Consider the following 25,877-nt stretch of genomic DNA (forward strand, 5'->3'; position numbering starts at 1 on the left):
CACTAAGATGAAGAGGAAACATACATTCCATTTGGATTATTCTCAATTCTCGACCATGATACTAGAGGCGGTGTGAAGTAGGACACTCCTTCTGTTTTGTCCTCTCATCCCTCATGCTTCACAAGAACACGAGACACACATGGCAGAGGGATCCGCTTCCCCGGATTTAAAAGCTTAATAAAGTAGATCTCAAAACTTGGAAGCTCGCTTTGCTTCACCCAATATTTTCTATTCTCCACCATTATCTGGGGTTCCTTTATTCCAATTCCAATTTGCGATTGGTGGAGTCAACTTTCTCCCAGACCCCGGTCCACGCGGCCTCTGATTCGTGGAACTCAAAACTATAGCGTATCCGGGGACAAAATATCCTCGAACCCCAGATCATGATTACCCCAGGTCCGCTCGATGGGCTCTAGAGAGCTCGACACCAATAAGCAGCCAACTTGGCGCATGATGCTTTGATCCATGTGTGGTTGACTTCCGAATACCCCACCACTCAGCGATCCCGGTTTGACTGCGCTCCCGTTATCAAAGATGCAAGCCGTGCTTAGCGTCGTCCGGGGGCTTGTTCTGGGGCATGGAGTGATTGGAGCCGTGACTTTTTCTGCTTAGGGTGCCAAGAGAGCTGTCTTTTCCCCAGGATTATTATATATCTGGGGAACTCCGCATGTTTCTTTCTCTTCCCCGGATATCTCGAAGCTGTCTGCAGATCCTTTCTTACTTATTGACAAGGCTGTGAGGCTGATCCGAGCCACAAAGCTTCACGACTGCAGCGATAGTGCTTGCGACTTCTCTTACCTCTAGTCACTTCAGACTAATCTCAGGCCACTGTCGCCAAGATGGTTGCCCTTATGACCTCCAAGCGGGCCTACAACTGGTATGTGTCTCGTCAATACAAGCATTGTCAATATACTGATATTGCCCCTTAGGTTCGTTTCGCTCGTTGCAGCATCTTGCATGGTGTTGTACGGTTACGATGCGTCTGTATTCAACTCCGTCCAGGGATCAGCTAATTGGGTGGCCTATTTCAACAACCCAGGAGATAATACGCTTGGTTCAATCAATACTGCATACACAGTTGGTGCCATCGTTGGCGGTTTCTTCATTGGAGGACCTACGGCCGATTATCTTGGTCGTAAGGTCGGCATGGGCATCGGTTGTGCCTTTGTCATCGTTGCTACATTCATGCAGACCTTTTCTCCACGTGGTAACATTGGTTGTTTCATCGGTGGCCGTGCCCTGATCGGTATTGGACAGGGTATTGCTTTGAGTAAGTCCAGATCCAAAATTTCACCCATTTAAGTACTGACAGGTTTCTCTAGCTGCCGGTCCAATTTATATTGGCGAGCTAGCTCCTGCAGAGATCAGAGGAAAGATTATGACCTTCTGGCAGATGTTCTACTCTGTCGGCTCGTTCATCTGCTTCTGGATCGCTTATGCATGCACCCGAGCCCCTCAGCTGGGAGAATGGGACTGGAAAATGATCATTATCTTCCAGCTTTTCTTTCCTATTCTTATCCTTTGCCTTCTTCCCATTATTCCCGGAAGTCCTCGTTGGTGAGTCATTCATTCCGATGGGTGCCCAATTTGAAATTGTTCTAACGCCGAGGATTTGCAGGTATATCAAGCGCAACAACGACATCGAGAAAGCACGATCCGCCCTCCGCCGGGTCCGAGACACAGAAGAAGAGGTCGAAGATGAGATCTTGCAGATTCGCGAAGCTCTCGAATACGAGAAGGAAGCCATCTCTGGCGGTTACAGCGCTTTGTGGAAGGATAAGTCTCTTCGCAAGCGCATGTACCTTGCTCTAGTGATCAACGCCGGTCAACAACTTACCGGACAGGGCTCCCTGAACACTTACTCTACCAAGATCTATCAGAAAGTCTTCACCCATGAGAGCCAGATCTCTCTGATCAACGCCCTCAACGCCACTTTTGGTATTCTCTTCACCCTGAACACTATTTGGTTTATTGACAGATTTGGCCGAAAGGCTCTTCTGATCGGCGGTTCCATTGGTATGGGTCTTTGCATGATCATTGTTTCCGCTGTCGAAACAGAGACACCGAACATGGCAAATGGAGCCAAGTCTGAGTCTGTTGGCATCTCGATCGTTTTCCTCTTCTTCTTGTTCATTTTATTCTGTAAGTTACACTCAAATCCAGCCAGAAGATTATCAAGTTTGCTCACAATTTCACAGACAAGCCTTCTTGGGGTGCAACAGTATGGATTTGGACAGCCGAAGTTTTCTCCATGAACGTTCGCGCGCAGGCAGTTGGCATGGCCTCGCAGACACAAAACGTTGCCAACACCATCTTCCAGCAATTCTTCCCTATCTTCCTGAATAATGACGGCTTCTATGCTTTCTATCTGTTCGCTGGAATCAATTTCTTGCTGGGTCTCTTTGTTTGGTTCTTTGTTCCGGAGACCAAGCAGGTTCCCCTTGAAGAGATTGATGCCTTGTTTGGTGGAGCCAACCATGTTACTCAGGGAGAGGAAGTTCTCGCAAACCAGAAGGCTGCTAATGCTCGTGAGGTTCAGGAGGTTCATGAAGCTCATGAGAAGCCCGGAACTGTTAACGTTGAGAATGTGGAATCTCGTTGATTGAAGCGATATCTGGGAATACATAAAGCAGCGGATTCGACTGGGTCTGGATATCAAAAATTACCAAATTACTAGTATGGTCATTCCATAAAATTGTTAGTTAATGTAGGCGAACTCGCCAGATTTATGGGAAATCGGTTTTGCATGCCCGTTTCCTAATTCGATCTCATGGAAACAGTGTCTGCACATAAGCAACGAGTTGAAGTCAGCATACTGCGTATCAATAGGCGGTAAACTATATATTAAGCGGTCTCAAAGGCTGGTTTCACTCTCATGGACCACCACTATAATGCACTTACAAGGAAGTTGGAGCGTTGAACTTCATAAACATCACAGATTAATGTAATATTACCACGGGATACAGAAAGCATCATGTGACTAGTGTATCGGTGAATCCTTCTTCCGCTCGGCTGAACCGAAAGTGGGTCATAATAAGAATGTAGTCCAACCACCCACATTCTCGCTTCCAGGACGGAAGAAAAACAAAAAGAAAGGAACGGCCGTGGATCGAACACGGGACCTATAGATGATCGCTAGGTAATTGCAATCTATCGCTCTACCACTGAGCTACCGCTCCTAATGTTGAAAAAGACATCCCAAGAAAGTAATATCAACTCTTTGATGCTTGTTAAATCTAGTCACGGCATGTTTTCAAGACAAGCATTATACAGAAAACCCACAGGTTGATAGCTGGGCAATGGACCAGATTAGAGAAAGAAGCACCGGTTCCTTTTTATTGAATCAATTGATTGTGAGGATTTGGCCCAAATGCCAATAGGTAGCAAAGATTGTACATGTGTCTCTTGATTTTGGGGCGTCAAATGCAACGTGTGCACTTGCATATCACAGGGCTACGTCTCATGAATTATCCACGATACTCAAACATTTCAACTCATTATCCATGAATCTCCCCATTGACCGATTCTCACCATATTCTGGATATTTTGTTGGGCTCCTCAACTGGAGAAAGAAAATCCACTCCAAGGTAAATTTTAAAGTTGCGGGAACATATATTGGAGACCACAGTTAGCTGGTACAGTACATATTCTAGATGTCAATGATTGAGAATATTGTATTAACACCCGTTAATGGATGAATCCCCGATGTCTCTATATGCAAATATAACAAGTGAGTTCCATTCAAGTCACAAGTCTATTTTCGTCCTAATTGATGGACTGTCATCACCAAAAGACAGGAGAGTTGAAAAGGGCCGTGACGTGGGCGCTTTTCCACGTAGGTTGAATCTTTTATTTTTGAAGTACATCGCACAAATGCAAAGTCACCATAATATAATACCTATTAGGCACTTTCAATAGGTAGTCAGGATTGATGATACCGGGCCAGCATATCACCCGGATGACTAGGTAGACACGTACAACTTGCTAATGAACACCCGACGCGCCATCCGCATTACCCCACTCGGGCGTCGCGTCTATCTAGCCTGTGGACCACTTTCTCCGCAAACCTACCGCTCGGACGACTGCCAATCCGGTCATTTCCAGATCGTCTTGAAACCTCGTTAACCAAATCTAAATTCAACTTCCCTGCCCAATAATGGGATACAGCCTATCTTGTGACTACAAGCATGGAGATTCACGGAATATTGAAAACACCCGTCGAGATTCGCAGCGCTATCCTGCGTCAATTACCGAGAGTTGAAGACATTTTCTCTGCCATCCAAAGCAATAGGTCACTATACGAGGCACTTGGAGAAGACAAAACCACCGTTTCTCATGTACTCCACAAGCAAATAGATGCCAAACTCCTGCCGTACGCTGCAGCCTTTCTTGAGCTCGACAAAACCTTTCGCATTACGCGTCATCATAAAGATGTGATCATCGAGAATTACTTTTCTCTCACCTCCTCACAAGCTAGTAAAAAGCTAGAACAGATAAATCTTCGTGAGGCCCGGCATGTCATGGATCTTCACAAGACAGTTCAAAGGCTCGCGACGGAATATTCGGCTCAGGCACAGGCTCTACTCCAGAATGAGAAGCTTTTCAAGACTTCAATGCTCTCATTCACCCCTTCGGAGATCTATCGTATAGAGCGTAGCTTCTATACCCTTGAACTTTATGGTTCACTATTTGGACAATCGCGCTCTCGGTTGTCGCGTGATGATCAGATCAATCTGTTTTTCAAACGATTTGCGCCTTGGGAGAATGAACAACTTGCCTGTGTTCATGATTTTCTTCTTGATGAATTGAAGCCCGGTATGACCTCTCCCACGTGGAATTTTGCAAATCCTAACATTGTTATCCAGCCTTCAATGAAGTAGCCGCTCATGACATTAAATTTGGTGAGCTTTCTATTCCGTGGGTCAAGTATGAGAGCTCCTGGATACAAGGCTACGTAAGTTTGATAAAACAAACAATCACGTTCTTCTATTCAACGCTAATACTGCCGAAGCTCTCACTAGGGGTCAAATACCTCGGAAAAGTGATAACAGCTTCCACCTACGAAGAGCGACATCGTCTACTAGACGAAAAGCTTCTACTTGCTGACAACACACCGGTCCTGGACGAGTGCCTCCTCGACTCGAATGATCTCTATTTTGGAGGAGAAACGGATGAACTCGATGATCACGCTATGCGAAAATTACGTCAATTACCAAGCCCATATACCGCATGCGACCCTGACACCGGCCCAGCAGACATATGGTTCCAAGCCCACGAGGGAGATGACAGCACCCAATACGTGTCGGCTGAGCCTCATCGGGCTAGTCGGAAAATTGGGTACGTGATGATGGATCTTTCGCGTAAACAGGATATGGCTAGCTTTGACGGTCCTCAGAAGTCTATTGAGTGGGATAAATATGATGATGAGAACTATCATGAGGAATATGCACGACAGCTGAAATCATTTGAGATAAGATCAGATATCTATCTTAGAGGTGGAAGAGGCTGGTGGAGCGAGGGTGATACTACTAGGATTCAATGGCATGACCCATCAAGCCTCTAGGCACTCAAGAGAGCCCCGAGTGATTTCAAGAAGCTTCGTAGCTTCAGTTTACACTCCAATACTACTCACTAAGATCAATTGTACAGAAACGTCAATTAATTGAGACCCGGAATATGTGAGCCCGCTTCATAAGCCTCTATATCCCGGGAAAGATTCCTGAATTTGGTAATCATCACTGAAGCGATCTGTCAAGGTTTAGAATCACGCATTATTTACCTACGGTAGGTTGATAGCCCGCCAACCCCTAAGCATCTCGCCAAGAAGGGTCGTTCTTGGCTCACTATAACTATGGTCTAGCGCCAGGATCGCATTGTAATGTAGAAAATATTATCATTGGGCACGACTGTCCCTATGGACCCTTTGAGAATGTGACTACTGAAGTCTGTACGTGGCCGTATCATCCGAGTTCTGCTATATGGAGTGGATATATCAGCGAAATCATTTGGACTGTGGCTGCCACTGGCGTTATTTTAGTTATTAGAAGGGCTTAAAGTATCAAATGGTCACATTGAGGCTTCAAGAAACAGACTCAATGGCAGTAAGCAAAGACAATTGTGCCATAGCATAGATTTCTATCATTTCAAATAATTCAAAAACACTTCAAGCTACCAAGAGAGAAATAAATAAAGCCAAGAAATCTATAGTGCAACGCTATCATCAAAAAGAATGTCAATGTCCATATCTACCGGTTAACGCAGGTGCCGCTGTTCCATTGGGTGTAGCCAACACATTGGAAGTTGTCGCAGCAAGTATCGCTAGGAGTGCAAGCGTGATATTCTAGTGAGAGAATAATGTTAGCTAGAGTACTTTGAAATCCTCATATACGAGGACTGAACCCACTGGCAATGCAAGTTCCATCAGAGTTGTCAGAGTCGTCGGAGCTGGTAGGACTAGAATGATGGCTGGAGATCGTGCTGGAGCTACTCCAGCTGCTGGAAGCATGGGTTCTGAAGGTGCTGCGGGTAATGTAATCCGTAGAGGTCACGGTCACAGTCTTGGTCACGGTGACAGTGTCATCATCATCATCGTCGTGATCGTGTGGACTGGCAAAGACGGCGGCACTGAGCGCAGTAAGAAGGAGGATAGAGCTTGTGAACTTCATGTTGAAGATAATGTTGAGAAATTTAAAATATTGGGATATTGCTTAGACTGATCGTGATTCTGTATCAGTGCTTATGGCCGAGTGATGAGATCGAATAGCTAGAGGGCATCTCCGCATATATAGCTTCGAGTCAACACTAAGCACAGCGCTTCCACGTTTGGTAACAGACAGTTTCATCGCATTTGAGGCACAAGTAATTGTAAATTCCCATTCCAGAGTTCCCCTCGGTCAATTGCTGGTCTTTGCCTTTCGAGGCGTTGGCCCCATTCGGCCCATACATACTACCCAAAGACCCCACTTACCACATGAAGACGGCCATTCGAGATACTTACTATCCTGTTCAACAAGAATAGAACAAATTGATGAATGTGAATATCAAAATCATGTATATCCTGAGTTGGTGAATGTGAATGAGCATCAAACTTTTAGTAACAAGAAATGAAGCCGAGAATTTATTTATTTATTTCTTTTTCAATTGGTATGCGTCCATGGGTACCTGGCGGGTACACTATGATGCAGGGTCAGTAAATTGATCATCGATATTACCCACAATTGAGACTCTAACAATAGTAATTGCAATGAGCCAACAAATCATAGAGAACGAAGATGAACGAGTGGCAAGTGCTAAGAATAGAGAGAGTTGGCTTTCTAGATCTAGAAATATCACCTAAATAGGCAGCCCCACTGAGCGCGTCGATCTGCGACGTCAGGGGCCAATTGTTGACCTCCCGTTTTTTTCAAAGCAATCCAAGGAAACATCTCATCAATAATTCAGTGAGCTTCACCGTAGAATTCTTGATGAGTTTGAATGACCGGTAGTATTCTGCTAAGTTCGTTAAGTCGTTTGCATTTTGTGTTAATTGGAATCCAGTGATTTTTGAATAGCTTCAGCGTCAAGCAAGACTTGATTCAGCTCATTTCGTGCTCTTTCAGTATGAGCATATGACTCAGACTCAATGTCCACATTTACAGATGCTTGTATGTATATGGGGAATGTCCCTTCCAGAGCTTTTTGAAGAGGAGTGATCCCCTTCTTATCTTTCTTGGTGGCATCGGCACCTCGTTGAATGAGATAACGAGCAGCGTCAATTTGACTCAAGTTCCTCACTAGATAGTGTAGGACAGTGCAGCCGTCAGCATCAGTCTCATTGACATTGACATACTTAAGAAGATCCAGTGCGTCAGTCGAGATAGGTTGTGTCCAGCGAGGCATGTAGAGTTTATGGAGGATATTGCGTCCCTTGTTGTCGCATGAGTGTGCATCTGCCCCATTCTCCAAGAGACTCATAATCAGGTCTATTGTCCGCTCCAGTGTGATTGCTGTCTGGTGGGCGTTGGAGGATCTGGATGCTTCGGAGGCTCTCAGCCTTAGAGCTTGGTACCGGTACCCACTAATAATCGAGCTCTATGCCCCACCCTTTAGGGCCGAGTTCCTGACAGCCCTCCCATTCGATCCACCTGGGCATATGTAACTGCTATACTAGTTGAGTTACTTATACATCTTTAAACCGTATCCGCAACCTTGGACTTGGCTGCCTATCACTACTGCTTGGATCTATATTTTCGCCGACCCGGACCCACAGCGAACCTCTACCTTCGCTTAGTTTCACGCCCCGGTCGCAGTGGTTCCAAGCTCCTCCTATACTTCGACCCATCTGCTATCGCGTGGTTCCTACTAGGAAATCAGTTCTGAGCCATTGAGGCAGACAGTAGTTCTACCATGTTGACGTCTCTTCCATTGGAACTGCTTTCAACTATCTGCAGCAATTTGCAGTTGTCAGATTGGAAAGCTCTCAGGCTATCAAATCACGCATTGTACGAAATAACGCTCGACAAGTTCGCCAACAGGTATTTCAAGAAGATTCAATTTATTGCCACAAGCGAGAGTCTTCGCGAACTGGAAGGTCTCGCTGAATCGGATGCTATTTGTGAACGAGTTCGAGAGCTATGGATGATCCCACAATTATTTGAAGGACTGGGCATTCGAAGAGAAGAACGCCGAGGTCACCTTGCCATGTCCTCAAGATCCCCTGAACCGATTAAAGGCGAAGAGTTAAAGGCCCGTTATGCTATTTACAAAAGCATGGTCACCGACAGCTCCGATCTACTGGAATCAGAATCTTTCAGTATCAGACTTAGCAAATGCCTGGAACGATTTGTCAACGTTGATACAATTGGACTTGCATACTACCCGACAACGTACTTGCTCGATCCACGTCAGCAAAAAGTTCGCTTTCTCGGTTGGCGCCATATGATAAATCAAATCGACTTCCAATTCCATCACGATAGACTAAGCATGCTTCACCGTGATGAGATAAACGGTATCAATTCCCTAGCGTTATCGAGGCTCCTCGGAGCACTCATTTCGTCTACTCGAACAGGAAAGATCCGGAAGCTGCATACACATAATGCTGATTTCTTTGGCCGCTTGAGCCCCAAAATCACCCTCGGAGCAGCGCAGTACAATACCCTTCTTTCTTCTGTTCTAGATGAACTGGAGGATCTTCATATCTGCTTTGCTTTTGCAAGAAGCATCGGCCCGTTTGCGCCTAATCCACCTGATATTTTTCTAGAAGGCCAAACCTGGCTAAATTTGCTGATCAAAGTTGGCCCTCGTCTTCAAATACTAAGTTACTCGCAGGACTGCGATTATGGCCAGAGGTTGTTACCGGATTACTTTTGGTTGCTTACTTTAAGAATGCAACTTACTCGGCTCAAGGAGCTTCATCTTCATCAGGTATATGTCACCTCTGAACTTCTGAAGGGCCTAATTACCGGAGTCAAAGAAACCCTCACTGTTTTCACTCTTTTCGAAGTCAGGGTAGTTGACGATGATGAGCGTACTGGTGATTATTTAGAGCCTAGAGGAGTACTGGGCGCTGCAGAAAGTCTAAACACGCAGGGTAATATGGAAGCTCAGACTCCGGATACTCAACAGAATATGGGCCCCCAGGACACCCTAGATGCCCAAGAGAGTAGAAACCAGGATTCACCACCTAATAAACATATAAAAGACTCACCAAACCATCCCTCTGCTTCACCGACATCGCCCACCGCCCAATTGACGACTGGAAAAAAATCGCCCATAATTTATATTTCCAGCCCGATAAGGCGTGAGGCTTCATCTCTATACATGCTGCCAGCACAATCTCTGTAAACTACGTTTCCTGGAGAATCCAGCTACTCACCTGGCAGCATCGATTCCTCAATGCAAGCAGACGCTATCTGGAAGCGCCTTTGGGATTTTTTTGGAGACAATCTATCGTTGCAGAGGTATTCTATGACGCACCTCCTTTATAGCTGCGACGAAATAAGAATCGAATACATCGATGGCTTGACCGAATCAAGTGAGCACGCTGCTTTCGATGCTGGGAGAGATGATTGTTCATTCAAGCACTGGATCGGCCGATTGAACCCCGTCCCATCACTAGCCATGCCCGAGTCTTATCGGGCATATGAGAAGCGAGGTGATTATCCTGCCGATGTGTCCAATGAATCCGTTAGATAAACCTGCTAACAGAATATAGAGCCATGGCTTGAAAGAATGTTTCCGCCAAACAGTGACTCGACACATTGTGCTACGGATTAAGGACGTTTCCATCAAGGGTCGTGAAGTCAGATACACTCGAAGAACGTCTACAGGCCACAGGGAAAAGGAAATAACATGCACGGAGCAAGGGGGAAGAAGAAATACGAATGGAGAGAGCGAGCTGCACGGGTTCTTCGATAGTACTGTGTACTAGCAGCAACACAACTGTATCCAGGAAACAAGCCTCAAGTAAGGCCTTAAAAAGAATTACATTGGAAATTCGCCTTGAAAGTCGACAAGGGCTTCCTTAGATACTTGGGCTTCCTTAGATACTTGGTGCAGCTGTCGCTCTTTTGATATTCACTCTCTTGTTTTTGAAATGATCGATTACAATCAATATTCTACCACCCAGGGCATTTAGCCGGCTGAAGAGCAGGCGTCTGGATATTTGAAGTCCCTCGTCCCCCGTGGAATGAGTGAACAACACTTAGACATGGTTATGCTCTCGCTCTTTACAACGATATGTCAGAAATGGCTACGAGATAGACAAAGAATGAGCAGTAGACTACTGTATATTCGGCGAGGGAACAAATGACTTGAAGGAGATGAAAGATCCGAAAATATCACCAGTTTCTGATCTCCATTAAAATATCCTTGCTACTGATTTCGGGAGACTGAGGGGAAGGGGAAGATAACGAACTCAGTTATCCAATGATTGTTCGTCTTTTTGTCGCTTCATTTTCCTGGTTCATTTGAAATCAAGAATCTACAGTAGATACACCCACCCCATAAGCCTGGCGACAGCTTGCTAAGCATCAATAATAACCCTGTAGCACTTGTATATGCCCCGGCTCGGTTACTTACAGATTACTCCAAATCAGTTCGGGAACAGCACACGTAAGATACCCAGACTCCGTCGGTCCTGGTGCCCCCTCAGCATCCCGACGAGCGACCTGCGTGAGCTTTTGCTGCGCTTTTTCTGCGCTATTGATGTTCGGTTATAGGGCGAGCTACGTTTTTGTTGCTCAGTTTCCGCCGCTCCGAAGGTTAAGTATTACGTATTTAAGGCCAATGCTCAGCGTCCATATCGACCATGCGAGGGAAACAATACAAAAGCCTTGGAAGAATGATAACAGTATGCTGAACGCTAGTCACGATGGGTATGAAGATCCGCCTGGCTCTTGTTAAGGTGATTTTGCAGGGGTTTGGTCTACAGGTGCGTATGTACATGATCCGAAAACGAGCCAGTCGAGTGGGCAATCACAACTAAGCAACATGACCATTTCTCAACTTCTAGTGTTCCGAGATAAACCCAATCGCTTATGAAGAAAACTGTTCATTTTATTATAATAACGTCATTTACAAGATCCAGCTCTCGAAGCCAGCGACAGAAATCTCTTTTTGGGTGCACCACCTCACACCGCCAAGCCTCCCTCGACAGGTGCATCTACATTAGTACTCCGTCTTAGCAACCCTCAGGCAATGGGATTGAATCAAAATCGGGTACAAAATGAGGTGGCCGCTATGAGTATTGCACGCGCCGGATTACGCACCTATCAGTCTGGCCTTGAAGTTCTCGTTCCGGCCATTTATGCTTGGAAGGCAACTTCGTCAAGTGAAGGTACTCCTGGGCTTGTCTGGATTCTAATGGAATACAAGAGCGGCGTGTCTCTAGATGAGCATTTTCCTAGCCTATGTACCACCAAGAAAAAGGGTGTTCTCGAGCAGATTGCAGATGTCATCGTGGGGATTGAGCGCTCCCAGTTACCGTTAGAGGTCAATCAATTTGGAGGATTGACGATAGACAATAAAGGCTCTATCATTAGCGGAGAGATGACGATCGTTAAGGGGGGGGGACCATGGAAGACCTATGAAGCTTGGTGGCAGGATAGACTGCAAGATCAGCTGAAAGGTGCAGATAAAAGTCCGGTTATAGAAGGGTGGCGGCCGGATGGCGATCTTCGCCAGCACCTTGAGGAGTTTATCGCCCATGGACTAAGTTCTGTGCTTACTAGAGCGGGATTTGATTCCAGCAAGCGAGTGCTTATACATGGGGATTTCAGTAAGTTTCTCTTAGGTTGGATATATTGTCGTCTGTATGCTCTCGATTGAGCAATTGACCTTTGTCAGCAATGAACAACATGCTTGTTGACCCAGATACCGATCAACTCACGGCAGTGCTCGACTTTGACTTCTCCTACATTGCCCCCCCCCCAGCGCATCTGTTTTTCACTTCTCTGCAAAGCCTAGGCACCGGCACTGACCCAACTGGTGGTAAACTTACCAAGACATTGCTGACAGGTACATTTGAAGATATCAGTGACATGTCAGAGAAAGGAAATAGTATATGGTGGCAGGCGTGAGACATAGATAGGGCAATGGCGAGCAGGGGAAGTGTGCGCCCGAGTGAGATTCAAGGACTTGAAACACTGTACCAACTGACGGAACTAGAACATCTCATATGTCCTTTTCGACTAGCTTTACCAATGTTTGTAGAGAAGAAGACAGAAGAGGAACTCGCGCATGCTAGATCCCTAGCAGAACGGGCCTTAACAAACCAATTGGGGCTCTGGGGTCATTGAATGAAGTTCCAAGGTTGATCAAGTTCTCTATACACTAATAATCTTCTGTCTCATTCGCATTTACTATATCTATATTAGGTTGTAATCACGCCTTCCACCAATCCATCTAACATCCTCTGACTAACAGTGTCTTGTCACTGGACCTACGGCGCCTGTATATCTATTTTCTTCCCTAAAGATCCACGACCTGATAGGAAAATGACTGGATGGAATCGCTGGTGAGTAACCTTCTATCCCAAGGCCGCACCAGATCTTACAAAGAAGTTGAAGGAGCTCCTCGCCCTATAGACTACTGCCGATGTTACGTCTAATTTCGATAGAAAATGTCGTGATTTTCGTTGTGTCTCTGATGGAGTTTTCTTCATATACGAGGCTCGTAATGTTGTGGTTCGAGTAGGGTCGCATGGTCTCTGAGTGATAGAGCTACCCCATATAATAAGATGATTACGTCGGACCCACTCAGAGTTTGCCGGGCGGTAGTATAAGACTATCGTTATTCAATCTATTTTCTGGACTATATAAGCGATTGTAGGAAAAGGAAGTTAATGAAAAGAAGATGTTACCAATCTTGAAAATAGACAAACAGGGCAGAATGATAGTGCTTCAAGATATTGACTTAGTACGAATCAATTAGAAGGGTGATTTATTGGAATGTGTTAGTTATTCCATAAGGCTTTCCGCACATTACCGGTGGGAAAATGATGCCTGTTGTTGTTGGCCATAGGGGATATTTGGATACTTTAGAACGGCCTAGGTAGCCATGCAGGCGTTATTTCTTTCGTTGCTTATATGACCAGATAATATACTATAGAGCGCGTGAGCATATGCAATTCCAATGATTTACCTCTTCCCGTTCTTCAAAATTGACTAGTTTTTCTTAAATGAATTTAGTAACACTGATAGACAATGATTTGGCAGATTGAGTGGAAGGGGAGTACCGCACACTATCTTACAATAACACGCAGGGATGAAGGTAGAGGAGCATCCGAAAAGCTTCTGGATAAAAAGACCTATTAGGCATAATCAACATGCACAATGCGCCCTGAAAGGAATGTTGAATTACTATTTTGGGTCAATCAACCGAGATTTACCCAGAACTTGTTTTGCCGACGCCTTAGCTCATAAGAGCCCATTGGTTCTTTATATTGTATCGCTAAATGAAGAGCCCCACAAGTGATTGGTTGTTGCAGGAGGCGTAAAAGTACCAGACAGGAAAGCGGGAGATCCACGTGGCCGAGACTTCCTTGGTTTGACCAGCAAGGCCTCAACAGGGAGCAGAAACCCCGCCTCGATCGTTAGAAAAATCGGGCGGATCATGCTTGAGGTGAGATTATCTGTTTCTCGGCTCCATCTTGCATTACATCGTAGTCTTTTGTGTCTGAGGGAATCGACGTCACCGTCATGACAGGAAAGGGTGCCATTGAATGGGGCCATCCGCCCCACTAAGCCGGAGTTCAGCAGGATTGGCCCCCACGCCCCACTCGCGTCAGAAGAAGTGTAAGCCAAGTCCGCAGCGGTATTGTCCCAGCCCGTATCTGGGATCTAGTATCGGTCTATCTGGTCGTAGACTGCAAATATTTCGGCCTATGAATACGCTGGCAAGGCATCCTGGATGAGGCGCCTCCTTAGACCTCAGATCCAGAATAACCTTATCTCACCTTCCCACCCTCTTCCTCCGCTTTTCTCAACAAGAGAAGACCACAAGACCCTGACTCTCCCCAAAAATGTCATCCTCTACGAATGGCTACTCGCTACACCGGAACTACCACTCCTCAGCTCGGTACAGAAAAATCCCATGCTCGTCTAGGCCCCGGGAGAGTGAAAGGGATTATGCTGACACGCCTCATCTAGATTAAATGCCCAAAATCACCTATGGAAGGATGCCCTGGGCTACAGCTTGCATCCGTGCATCGGAATATCCCCGGACCAGGCCCCGCGCATTGCAGATATTGGCACGGGCACGGGCATCTGGATGATGGATGTGAAGCGGGAATACCCTGCAGCGCAGATCGATGGGTTCGATGTCTCGCTCGCCCAATGCCCGCCGCCGGGGTGGCTACCGGATGGGGTTCGTCTGCGCGAGCTCGATCTGTATGAGCCGCTGCCCGCCGAACTGGAGGGGATATACGATGTCGTGCATCTGCGGCTGTTCTTTGTGGTCATTCGGAATGATGACCCGAGTCCGGTTTTGCAGAATTTGTTGCGCATGTTGAGTGAGTTCTATTTGTTTATCTTTTTGTTTGATTCCCATTTCACTGTATTCTTTGAGCCTAACGGACCTACAGAGCCGGGTGGCTGGCTGCAATGGTCGGAACACAACTACGAGTCGTGGTCGGTGCAGTCCGTTGGCGGCAGAGAAACAACCCCAGCCTTGGACGAGATGATGAAGATGATGAAACAAACAGGCCTGGGACAGTAAGTGACCCGATGCGAGTTATTGCCATGGACGGACAGACCCTAATTGAGCGATTAGATGGGTGCCCGGCTTACCTGATACCTTTGCACGACATGGCATGGTTGACGTGCGCAAGGAACTGCATCCGTGTAGCCCGCACAGCCGAGTCTACTGGAGCCAGCTGCAGTTCAACTCCAATGAGGAATACAGCTACCTGGCAATGGATAACAGTTCGTCAGATGCGGCTGGTCCGCGTCTGCGCGATCTCATCTGCCAAGCCGCCGACGAGTGTCGCCAGGGAGCGGGATTCGACTTTACGATAGAGGTGGCGCTGGGCCGAAAGCCGATGAATGACTCGTAGTCGGGCCGAAAGCTGATGAATGACTCGTAGTCAATACAAATACAGTACCAATACCACTAGTATAAAGTCAGCACTAGTCCTTAGTAGGGTAAAATAAGCACTAATAGTATAAAGTGAGCACTAGTCCTCTTATAGCCTGCATGAATTAGCACATTTAGGGCCGGGATAAGCTCCTCAAACTTGGAAAACGCCGGTGGGGGCCAATATCGATACACCCCAGGACGATCCAGGTCGAGTCCGGTCCTCAAGGAAGTCATAGCGGCATAAGAAGAAGAGTGCATATCATTAGGACAATGTTGATAAGGCCGGCGTGTCCCCTCCCCTCCCCCTCGGCCTTCTCGCAAGGACCATCAACTTCAAGTTTTCTCAGGTGCCTGACGACAGACACACCATCATGACCGACGAGACCCCCAGTCCGATGCTGGCCCTGGCCCGTCAATTGGAGGCCGCGACGAACAACCCCGGCCAGCTACCCCCCGCTAGCGATGCACTGCACTCCCGAATCCTCTCCGCGGCGCGTAAGCTCCTAACCGACCTGGAGACTCCCGAGAGTCAATTGATGCACCTAGCCAAAGCAGTATGTATGCCGCTGCTCTTTCATTTCCGGGGCTATGACTAAATCTGCCAGCCCGTGGCACACGGGGTGTTGCGCGCCGCTCTGCGCATCCGACTGTTCGAGCGCTTCGATGAGGGGCCCACTACCACCACGGACCTGGCGCGACGCTGCGGCGTTGATGTCGCACTCCTCGGTACGTGATGGCGTGCGGATGAATGTAATGTGATGCATGTTCCTAGGACTAATTGGGCGAGACAGTCCGTCTTATGCGAACGCTGGCAGCCATTGGCATCTTCACTGAGCCCAGCCCGGGCCTTTACGCTCATACTATACAATCGGAAACTTTGCGCCAGGCTGAACATCGTGCCGTTATCCAGGGCATGTGCGTGATTCCATCCATGCCTGACAGGCTTTTCAATGGCTGCTTGCATCGCTAATCGGTCGATCACAGGGCCGAGACTGCCACGCTCATGACGGCGCTTCCAGACTTCCTCCAGGCCCACCAATGGCAGGACCCAGTCGATGTTCAGCCCACTCTTTTTGGCTTCGCCCATCAGACCGACCAGACCATGTTCGAGTGGTTTGAGTCGCAACCAGAGCAGCGCGCCATCTTCGCCGCCTTCCAATCCAGCACAGCTGCCCTCGCCGTTTGCCAGCTGCAACCCTTCCTCCGCAGTCTTCTAACCGCCCCCTCCCCCTCTTCCTCTGATGATTTGTCTGATAGGCCCAGAGAAGTCACACTAGTCGATGTTGGAGGCGGACGAGGTGCTGTGCTCCGCCAGGTTTGCCACGAGCTCGATCCCGCGCCTCGCGGTCGGATCGTACTTCAAGACCTCCCAAAGGTCCTGGAGGGTGTGGAGGGCGGCGAGAGAGTTGAAGTAATGCCTTACAGCTTTCTCGATCCCCAACCCGTTCACGGTATTTCCTTCCCACTCCAATTGAAATATGCGCCCCTTGCTCATGAATGAAATCTTTCCAGGAGCTCATACCTACCTCTTCCGCCACATCTTCCACAATTGGAGCGACGGCGTTGTCGCGAAAATTTTACAAAATACGGTGGCCGCCATGGGGCCGACCTCACGGCTGGTCATTGTCGACCTGGTGCTGCCGGATGGGGGTGGCGCATCGCCCTATGCTGCATTCCTGGATGTAAGCATGATGGCGTTTGGCGGGATGGAACGCACCGAGGCCCAGTGGCGGAGGATCTTAGAAATTGCGGGGCTGCAGGTGCGCAGGATTGAGCCATTGGATGCGCTGACGCCGGGGTCGGATCAAGTCATTGAGGCGGGGTTACTTTAATCGCTTATCTATCCGACTTGAACTATCAGAAAATAAATTTGTATTCATTAATGTAGGACAGACTAGCAGTATGGGATTTATTCTTGGTATGGGATTTATTCAATACAATTCATTATATCGATGCTTTCACTGGACCGGGACTCACGCCAGGCTCCGCTGCACAAAAGCAGCCACAGGCGCGGGATCGACCAGCCATGGCGAATGGCCCGTGGCAATGGTCTCCGTGGTCATTTCCGCGCCCTTTCCGCGCGCTTTCTCCACCATCATCTGCTGGACAAAGAGAGGGATGGCACGGTCATTTTCGCATTGGAGATAAGTGCTGGGAATGCGGGTGTAGGCGGTGCTGGTGGCGGGCGAGTTCTTGGTCGCCCAGGCGTGCGGACGAAGGGTTTGGGCCCATTGTTCACCGTCGGGGACGTCGTGGAAGAAGAGACTGTAGGGGTCGACGGCGCTGACGGTGCCGTTGGATTCCTGCAATCGGGATGAGCTGAGGATCTCGAGAGGGAAGATAGAAGATAAATGAATGACTTACATCGCGGTCATACCAGTCAGGAGGAACCCCACCAAAGGCCCCGATCAAGCTCTCGCCGATGTCGGGGATGAAGGCCGAGATAAATACCAATTTGGCTACCCCGCCGGTCTCGCCAGCAGCTTGTCGCTCGCTCTTACTGAGGCCATCCAAGGCGCTATTCACGGGCAGTCCAGACCAGCTGTGCGAGATGATGACGACGTCCTTGCCAGCGCTGGCTTCCTGCTCAACTAGGGTCCGGAGTGCGTTGATATCGGGCTGCAGGTCTTGGACGCTGGTGGCCTGTTGAATTGAGGGGAAGGCGACGGTATGGGTGGTGTGATCGGGGAAGTGGGCAGCCAGGGGCTCAAAGGCTGTGGGCGGGTACCAGGCCCCAGGGCAGAAGATTAGGGTGGGATTGGAGGAGGTCATTTAGGGCAGTAAGGGTAGGGCGGATAAAGATCGCGATGGAAGACGGCTGGTAGGCGGCATTAAGTATGGTTATTCCTCGGCCGCTGCTAAGCACGTTAACTACAGTATCTGGCCACCTAACTCAGGAGTTTCTCAATAACACGCTAAAATTTATCAATACAGTAACCGTAATTTACGGTATAAATTCTAATAACCTAGATTGTGGTTGGCCATGAGGGGTAATTGATTATGTCAAAACGGCCTGACTAGCCATGCTTGAATTCGTAAATTAGGTGGCTAGATACTATAACTCGTCGCACCTATAGAAGTGCGCCTTGGCCTATTTGGGGGCCGAGCCGTACCGATTGAGGATCCGCCGGACCCACTGTAAGCATGGCTAGTCTATTTCGGGCCGTGAATGGGACCCACAGTTGATCCTTTGATTGGGGCCAAAGCTAGAACCCCCCTTCTAATCTATCATCCGATGCAACAACAAGATCTCTGCAGGTTGTACTTGGGGGCCGGGAAAAAAGCCTGTATTTGGGGCGGGTGGCCATAATTAATCATTTGATTGGGGCCAGAGTCAGAGCCCTTCTCGTAGTTGCCGTCCGACGGAACAATAAGACCCTTGCACGCTCCCCACGCCCCCTCCGTTGTGCTTTGTAGTCGTCTCAATTTTTGGTCACCTCGGTCACCATGACCACCGAGTTCCTCTCCCAGAGCCAACAGGGCCAGACCCTAGGCGCCATTATCCCCTTTGCCATCCTGTCGATCATCGCCGTAGTTCTCCGTTTGCTGGCCAAATCCATGATCCACCTGCGATATGGCGTCGATGACTATTTAATCATCCTAGGCCTATGTTGCTCGCTAGGATGCTTCAGTATTTCCACTATCAGTTGGTTGCCTTCCTCTCTTGCACCCAGATGAGCCCAGTCACTGATAAGCGGGAGTTCAGTGGTACGACTGGGGTCAGGCCTCCACCTGGAAGTCGTGCCCACGGCCAACATCCCCAAATATCTCAAAGTTCGTTTCTCCTCTCTCTCTATAGCCCGACAAAATGACTCATTTAGAGCATTCGCGTGTAGTGCATGTATGCGTACCAGCTCATTTACACCGCCACCATTCTCTTCGTCAAAATGTCAATCCTCACCTACTACGTCCGCATTTTCCAAATTCGACCGTTTCGCATAGCCGTATATGCCGTCGGTAGCCTGGTCCTTGTATGGGCCATTACCGTTTGGTTTATCTCCATTTTCTCCTGTCGACCCATCAACGGCTTCTGGGACACATCCGTGACGTCCAGCTGCGTCAGCAGCAAGGAATTCTACGTTGGCAACGCGGTCCCTAACATTTGCACCGACGTGATGATCTTGATCCTGCCCTTGCGCATGGTCTGGGCGCTCCAAACCACGCGCATGCAAAAGGTCACCCTATCGGGCATCTTTCTACTGGGTGGCTTGTCCGTTCCCCCTCCCCTCTATTGCCAGTTGATCTGGAGGCTAACGAATCGCCGGCCAGTGTGGTGGTATGCAGTTGTGTTCGACTAGGGACGCAGTTCAGAGTCGATGATCCAGATTTTACCTGTAAGTCTCTGCAGATGGTATTTCAAGGAAACAATTGCTCACGCACCACAGGGGCCATGAATGGCACCGTGATTTGGACCTCACTCGAGGTTTCTTTCGGCGTCATCTCCGCCTGCCTGCCCACAATGCGTCCCGTGGTCCGCTGGGCTATGCGGAAGTTCAACATCTCGACGAATGACACGAGCAAATCCTCACAGCGCTGCTTTACCTCGAGTCACGCCAGCACACGCGGGTTCGAGACTCTGTCGGGCTCTGGGGGCGACCACCATGCGCACCGATTGCAGACCACGGCGACACGCAGTAACAGTCGTACGGAGAGCAATCGCGAAGAGCTGTTGCTAGGCCAGATTCAAATAAAGAATGAAGTCCGATTGGAGGCAGAGTCGGTTTAGAGCTGGCCTCTTCGAAACTGTATCTCTGTATATATATTTTACGTAATCAAAGGGCACTCTTTTAAGCTTCCATCTGCGGCCCCGTAGGCTATTCACTCATAAACAGGAACCTGTATGTAGCCCCAAGGCTTTTCTTTCGGCCCCTCCGGCGCTACTGTAGGCCATATCACAGTATATGTTTTAGCGACCCCATTCGCTAACGACCCCATTCGCTAACGCCCCCATTCCCTGGCGTCATCGGAGTAGATAAGACGGAGTTGGTTAGTTTTTGGGTCCTCTGGTGAAAGCCCCGCCCTCTGGCGTGGGCCAACGGCCTATAAATTGAAGATTCCTCCCCCTCAAGTCGTCCTTAGCCCCCAATGATGCCTCTTTCTCCCTTTAATCTTTTAGTATTCTGAGCCAGGCTGTTTTATTCCATGTCGCTTCCCGTGTCCCACTACTTCCTCCAGCGGTGGGGGACCACCCCGCTGCCTCGCCTGATTGATGAACTCGCCGAATTATGTCCGAATCAGCCCATGGTCTCCCTGCCACGCCACAATGGCCGGCCAGCTGAGGGATACCGCGACTATAGCATCAATGAGTTTGCCTGTGCGGTGAATCGGGCAGCGTGGTGGATTGAGCAGCAATTGGGACGCGCTCCAACCCGCTGGGCCACCCTACATTATGTAGCGCCCCAGGATTTGTCGTACTTCATCATTACGCTGGCAGCAGTCAAGACGGGATATAAAGTGAGGGCGCAGCCGCTTCTTCCAGTCATCAGCACATCGCTAACCCTGGCCTGCAGACCCTGACCTGTCACCCGAGCGCAGACGTGGACACACATCTGTCACTCATGGAGCACACCGATTGCCATCGGTTGCTGTACCCCCCAGGCTCCAACACCTCCGTGATGCACAAGGTCAACGCCATCCGATCCTTCAAAGAGGGGTTGACGGCCCTCGTCACCCCGACGCTGGCGGACTGGCTGGCCCCCGAAGGGCCGCCGACCCCCGTCTATGCCTTCTTACCAGCATTGGCCGACGTGCTGCACGATCCCTTCACCGTCGTCCATAGCTCTGCCTCTACGGGCCCTGCCAAACCCATTGTCTTCACGCACGCCACTATATATCTGCAACCATTGGGCTTCCAAAAGCTACGAGACCCAACTCCAGTCAACTACGAGCAGTGGCGCGGTCAGCGCGTCGGTGTGCTGACGCCACTCTCTATCGCCGCCGGCCTATTTCCCTTCCTGGGCATGAGCTTCTGCTTCGACATAACCCTGGTTCTGCCCGCCGTGACGGGAGGTCCCATGAGTGCGACGTTGATGGACCAGCTTTTGCAGCACGGCGATGTCTTTGCCTGCATCCTCGGGCCCAAGACCTTGCCCGAGACATGCGCCAACCCGGCCTATACGGCAAACCTGCGCCGCGTGCGCCATCTTGCCATTGTTGGCGCCCCTTGTCAGCCCTACCTGGCGTCCCAAATAACCCGCTATACTCAGATCACCCACATCTATGGTTCTTCCGAGTCCGGCACACTTCCCGCCGAGGTGCTGCCCGACCCGGCCGACTGGGCTTACCTGAAGCTCAGTCCAGATGTGCCGCATGAATTTCGCCCTGTGTGCGAGCCATACCACGAGCTGGTGCTGCTGCGCCGTCCACGCGCCCCCGCCCAGCCCGTCTTCGCCATGTTCCGCAGCTGTGACGAATATCCCATGGGCGATCTCTTTGCACCCCACCCATCCCAGCCGAACTGTTGGCGGTACTGCGGCCGCCGCGCCGACCTCATCGGTGCCCCGCCGCGTCACTTCCTCCCCCGCGACATGGAATGGGTGCTGGAAGCCCATCCCGCCGTCCGCTGGGCCCTAATTGCTGAGGAGCGCCATGGTGGCCTTGCCCTCCTTCTGGACCTGCACCCCGACGTGGACATTCATTCGGCCACCCCCATCTGGGATGCGCTCCTGCCGCTGCTTGACCAAGCCAACGCCATGTGTCCCATTCCCGCTGCCATCCGCCGCGACCTCGTTGTATTCACAGACCCGTCCAGGCCCCTGCCGCTCAGCGTCAAGGGAAACCCGCAACGCGCCCGCTCGATCGAGCTCTACCGTGCGGACATTGAGGCGGTGTTTGGATCGGATGATAGCATATAGTTCTATCTAACCAATTCCCAAGACCTGTCCCGTATATAGAACCACAGTAAATGGGCCACACTTTCTGGAGTGATTCTTCAAAGTATATGTCCTTGAAAACTGTTCCGCTCAGTCTGTTATCATGACAGAGGACTTTCCTTACCCGAAATGCTTCGAAGAACTTGTGGAGTTCTCTATACCATCATCGAGTTTCCAAATTTGAAGAGCCGACTGAGAACGCTGATTGGTAAGATCAGAATTGATTTGAATATCGTATGAAGCGACTGCGATGCTGATCCTTGGTAATAGACCGAATTTTTAATGCATGGCCATCATCAACTTGCATATTGCCCGGTAACTGAAATCATTCCGTCCGCTTAACGCGATAGGACCTTTACCAACACCGACTTTATGCCATAGCTTATTTGGCTGCTACCATTTCTAAGAGGCAACCTACCACTACCCTCTGGCGAAATGTCGAGGTTCTTGATATGCTCCTCCTTCTACGTCTTTAAACGCACTACATACACTTAGCATGTATACATTTTTATAAGTAGGGACTGATTGACACCGGCGATGGTATTGATTGTAGAGACACATTATGACAAATTTCGATATCACTCTAATCTTACCTTTCATCATCTGGATTTTCCATTAGACACGCTTCAGATTTCTCTGGATCTACCCCTTTATCCACAATCCTACCATTTGGAATATAAGGGTTAACGCCTTCACAAGCCTCTAGTCCTAGTATCTTTCTCACGCGCTGTTTGCTTAATTCGAACACTGAAAAATATATTAGATTCGCCATCTTGGTAGGGGTAATATATGGGCTGTCCGTGCCCGTAAATCCGAAGAGACTTACGAGTAGATGAAGTGGGATCGATAAAATGAAAGGATTACTTTGAACTGCATCTTACTATCTCCTATACCTCGAGCTAGATAGCATAGCGCATAGGCTCCAATACTGAGAGATTCATGAGCTTTGGAAAGTCTTTGAATGAGACGCGCACAGTGTGATTCTGGGGCGGCTAGCTTCCGCAGCTCGTCTGCCCATCATTCCTCATAGTTCTTTCAGTCCTTTTCGATCATGCTATTCTCTGAGACGAGTTGATATTTCTCATTATACAATCCCTGCCAAGGTTTCTGGCTCTCTACATCGAGATTCAATCCTTCATTTCGGATGTTTGCCGGCAAGAAAAACAGGATATTCGCGTCATAATCGCTAAACTATATTCACTTCTTCATCACAGCTGGCCAGCTCCTCAAGCGGCAAAGCTTTTGCAGCTTCTAAACTTTGCATATAAGCATCCGCCTCGGCAGCATACCGACAATTCTTTCGGATCCGTGAGCCGAACTTGTAGAACAAGAAAGGCATCGGTGTGCACGCAAGTGCAAGGAAAGCTGGAACACATGATGCCCAGTGGATTCCGAGGTTTTGGTACATATATGAGGTAAAAAGCGGGAATATGCATCCAAATAATGACCTTAGAAGGCAATTCCCAGCCACAACCGAGGCATAATAAATGGTATAGGTGTCCATCAGATAGGTAAGGATCGGCATATACACTGTCACCATCCCAAAGCCAAACGGCACGCCAGCAGCGATCGATGCCATCCAGTGAATAGAAGGATAGTTTGTCCAAGCAAACCAGAACAGGCCGATAGGAAGAAGAATACTGCCCAAGAATGTAGGTGGTAGACGTGCTTCTGGGGCTAAGCGTGTCTTCGACTCGAGGGTTCTCTTCCTATACCTATAGTAGACGGGAATATTATAGGTGACAGAGCAGAGAATTCCCACTAATACTCCTATGAATGCTAGGCCACCAATCCCAGGGCTCCAGCCGCGGACATCCTGGAAGACGATAGGATATGCGTCGAAAAGCATATATAATGTCCCATAGATGATAGCAATATAGATGCTTAGTAGGAGCACAATAGGCTCGCAAAAAAGCAAGATAAATGGTCGGAAAATAATGGTTTTGATCTTAGTTCTTGTTGATATCTCGGCTTGCTCAATATCGCGTTGAAAGCAATACACTTTGCCAGATATATTTGACAGCCTCTTTGCCCGCTCTCGTAATAAGAAAGGAGCATATGTTTCAGGCAAGAACATCATGACCGTTAACCACATAAAGCCACCAAAAGCCGCCTGTAATCCCTGGCACCACCGCCAGCCTGCAGCATCAGCGAGAAATCCACCCACGATAGGCCCGATAGATGGTCCCAAAAATGCTGTCGCTGCGTACAGACTGCTATGAAGGCCGCGATCTATAGCATGGAAAGTATCGGAGATAGTACCACCGGAGACTGCCATTGGAGCGGATCCGAGGCTTCCCGCAAAAAATCGCAGAATAAGCAGAGTCTCAATGTTCTGTGCGCCGGCTGTTCCAGCCGTGAATGCAGTGAAGAACATCAAGCTCAGTATCAGCACCACGCGACGTCCATAGACTTCACTTAAGGGTGCCCATAACAAGGGACCAACAGCGAAACCGAGAACGAAGAGCGAGACGCCCAAGATTCCCACTTCGCGACTGCACTGGAAATGGCTTATGATGTCACTCAATCCTCCCGAGTATGTGGATGAGCCCAAAGAGACCGCGAGACTGGAGCTGGAAGCAAGGAATGTGATGAACCATTTTGAGCTTTTTTTAAACCCTACCGGGTTCCTGGGGTCGTCCGGAAGCCAGGTGACAATATAAGGCTCCTGGTTCGTTCCCTTGCCTTCATATGGCGCATCGATGATTTTTTGCGACACGGCGCCTTGGTCGAATATCATACGACGAAATGATATCTCGGATGGCATGCCTCCATCCTCCTTGGCTTTTGACGCTCGCATCTTAACATTGACCATGGATGTGGCAACGGAGGTTGGTGAATGAGAGTAGGAAATTTAATAGGGACGCGAATACTATACTTAGCGGGCATTGTCACTTATAAAAAATCTCGCTTTGTGGGTCGTGTAGTTGCCGGTAATGATATCAAATGCTAAGAATTACGGTAGACGAATCTACCCATTGCAAGCAGCTCACTGTCTATGGGATTACCTAAGGAAGAGTTTTTTTCCACGGATACTTTTCCGACCGGAAAAATATCCAACCAGGATCTGGAGAATTTCCGTGCGTCAAAGGCAGAAGGCGATGTTGTGGGCCCGAAATGTGGGTCAGAAATCGGCAAGGTCGGCACAATGGGCGGGCCGAAGATATGAAAAAATGCATAAAATTCAAGGTAAAGAAAGCGCCGACAACGCTGGCTGTTTGAAAATGACAACTCCGAATCCACACATTCACCGTGTTCAAGATGCAGGTGATCCTCACATAAATACTCTCTTAACTTATATGCGATCTATCACCTGAGAAGGAGAGCGCGGCCGCATGGAGAAGGCGAATGGCTGAACTTAAGAAGTAGGTAAGTACTAAGTAACGGTAAGACTACAACAGCGGTGACCCATGATCTTGTGTATAGACTGATTGAGAATACCAGTATTAA

The 25,877-nt window shown here is 48.8% G+C and overlaps 13 protein-coding genes across 13 annotated transcripts; 9 read left to right on the forward strand and 4 right to left on the reverse strand.

Annotated features, from left to right (window-relative positions):
- Positions 1-839: 839 nt before the first annotated feature.
- N7503_004125 (putative MFS sugar transporter) lies at positions 840-2,602 on the forward strand (the record flags this gene model as incomplete). Its single annotated transcript, XM_057063672.1, has 5 exons — positions 840-877; positions 930-1,270; positions 1,323-1,557; positions 1,619-2,142; positions 2,199-2,602. 5 exons carry the CDS (start codon positions 840-842, stop codon positions 2,600-2,602), a joined length of 1,542 nt encoding a protein of 513 aa, XP_056924587.1.
- A 1,585-nt stretch (positions 2,603-4,187) lies between these two features.
- Positions 4,188-5,563, forward strand: N7503_004126 (uncharacterized protein; the record flags this gene model as incomplete). Its single annotated transcript, XM_057063673.1, has 3 exons — positions 4,188-4,815; positions 4,866-4,954; positions 5,012-5,563. 3 exons carry the CDS (start codon positions 4,188-4,190, stop codon positions 5,561-5,563), a joined length of 1,269 nt encoding a protein of 422 aa, XP_056924588.1.
- Positions 5,564-6,245: 682 nt separating this feature from the next.
- N7503_004127 (uncharacterized protein) lies at positions 6,246-6,665 on the reverse strand (the record flags this gene model as incomplete). The annotated part of the gene is made up of 2 exons (XM_057063674.1): positions 6,246-6,340; positions 6,404-6,665. The coding sequence occupies 2 exons, from the start codon at positions 6,663-6,665 to the stop codon at positions 6,246-6,248; spliced, it is 357 nt and encodes a 118-aa protein (XP_056924589.1).
- Positions 6,666-7,521: 856 nt separating this feature from the next.
- N7503_004128 (uncharacterized protein) lies at positions 7,522-7,878 on the reverse strand (the record flags this gene model as incomplete). Its single annotated transcript, XM_057063675.1, has 1 exon — positions 7,522-7,878. The coding sequence occupies one exon, from the start codon at positions 7,876-7,878 to the stop codon at positions 7,522-7,524; it is 357 nt and encodes a 118-aa protein (XP_056924590.1).
- Positions 7,879-8,385: 507 nt separating this feature from the next.
- N7503_004129 (uncharacterized protein) lies at positions 8,386-9,822 on the forward strand (the record flags this gene model as incomplete). Its single annotated transcript, XM_057063676.1, has 1 exon — positions 8,386-9,822. The coding sequence occupies one exon, from the start codon at positions 8,386-8,388 to the stop codon at positions 9,820-9,822; it is 1,437 nt and encodes a 478-aa protein (XP_056924591.1).
- Positions 9,823-10,098: 276 nt separating this feature from the next.
- N7503_004130 (uncharacterized protein) lies at positions 10,099-10,408 on the forward strand (the record flags this gene model as incomplete). The annotated part of the gene is made up of 2 exons (XM_057063677.1): positions 10,099-10,164; positions 10,193-10,408. 2 exons carry the CDS (start codon positions 10,099-10,101, stop codon positions 10,406-10,408), a joined length of 282 nt encoding a protein of 93 aa, XP_056924592.1.
- A 942-nt stretch (positions 10,409-11,350) lies between these two features.
- Positions 11,351-12,557, forward strand: N7503_004131 (phosphotransferase family protein; the record flags this gene model as incomplete). Its single annotated transcript, XM_057063678.1, has 3 exons — positions 11,351-11,414; positions 11,567-12,256; positions 12,325-12,557. The coding sequence occupies 3 exons, from the start codon at positions 11,351-11,353 to the stop codon at positions 12,555-12,557; spliced, it is 987 nt and encodes a 328-aa protein (XP_056924593.1).
- A 1,943-nt stretch (positions 12,558-14,500) lies between these two features.
- Positions 14,501-15,532, forward strand: N7503_004132 (class I SAM-dependent methyltransferase; the record flags this gene model as incomplete). The annotated part of the gene is made up of 4 exons (XM_057063679.1): positions 14,501-14,556; positions 14,628-14,989; positions 15,062-15,191; positions 15,250-15,532. 4 exons carry the CDS (start codon positions 14,501-14,503, stop codon positions 15,530-15,532), a joined length of 831 nt encoding a protein of 276 aa, XP_056924594.1.
- Positions 15,533-15,926: 394 nt separating this feature from the next.
- N7503_004133 (uncharacterized protein) lies at positions 15,927-17,387 on the forward strand (the record flags this gene model as incomplete). The annotated part of the gene is made up of 5 exons (XM_057063680.1): positions 15,927-16,109; positions 16,161-16,281; positions 16,347-16,470; positions 16,540-17,006; positions 17,068-17,387. The coding sequence occupies 5 exons, from the start codon at positions 15,927-15,929 to the stop codon at positions 17,385-17,387; spliced, it is 1,215 nt and encodes a 404-aa protein (XP_056924595.1).
- A 147-nt stretch (positions 17,388-17,534) lies between these two features.
- Positions 17,535-18,327, reverse strand: N7503_004134 (alpha/beta hydrolase; the record flags this gene model as incomplete). Its single annotated transcript, XM_057063681.1, has 2 exons — positions 17,535-17,858; positions 17,920-18,327. Coding segments are annotated over 2 exons (732 nt in total), but the record flags the coding sequence as incomplete, so codon positions are not given.
- A 675-nt stretch (positions 18,328-19,002) lies between these two features.
- On the forward strand, positions 19,003-20,281 carry N7503_004135 (uncharacterized protein; the record flags this gene model as incomplete). The annotated part of the gene is made up of 5 exons (XM_057063682.1): positions 19,003-19,201; positions 19,262-19,329; positions 19,392-19,765; positions 19,825-19,889; positions 19,941-20,281. 5 exons carry the CDS (start codon positions 19,003-19,005, stop codon positions 20,279-20,281), a joined length of 1,047 nt encoding a protein of 348 aa, XP_056924597.1.
- Positions 20,282-20,697: 416 nt separating this feature from the next.
- On the forward strand, positions 20,698-22,409 carry N7503_004136 (uncharacterized protein; the record flags this gene model as incomplete). The annotated part of the gene is made up of 2 exons (XM_057063683.1): positions 20,698-21,009; positions 21,066-22,409. The coding sequence occupies 2 exons, from the start codon at positions 20,698-20,700 to the stop codon at positions 22,407-22,409; spliced, it is 1,656 nt and encodes a 551-aa protein (XP_056924598.1).
- A 1,204-nt stretch (positions 22,410-23,613) lies between these two features.
- N7503_004137 (MFS transporter) lies at positions 23,614-25,242 on the reverse strand (the record flags this gene model as incomplete). Its single annotated transcript, XM_057063684.1, has 1 exon — positions 23,614-25,242. One exon carries the CDS (start codon positions 25,240-25,242, stop codon positions 23,614-23,616), a length of 1,629 nt encoding a protein of 542 aa, XP_056924599.1.
- Positions 25,243-25,877: the final 635 nt, after the last annotated feature.

This window comes from Penicillium pulvis, assembly GCF_028828015.1.
Source record: "Penicillium pulvis strain IBT 33274 chromosome Unknown contig_1_segment0_segment0, whole genome shotgun sequence".
NCBI classification, from domain to species: Eukaryota; Fungi; Ascomycota; class Eurotiomycetes; order Eurotiales; family Aspergillaceae; genus Penicillium; species Penicillium pulvis.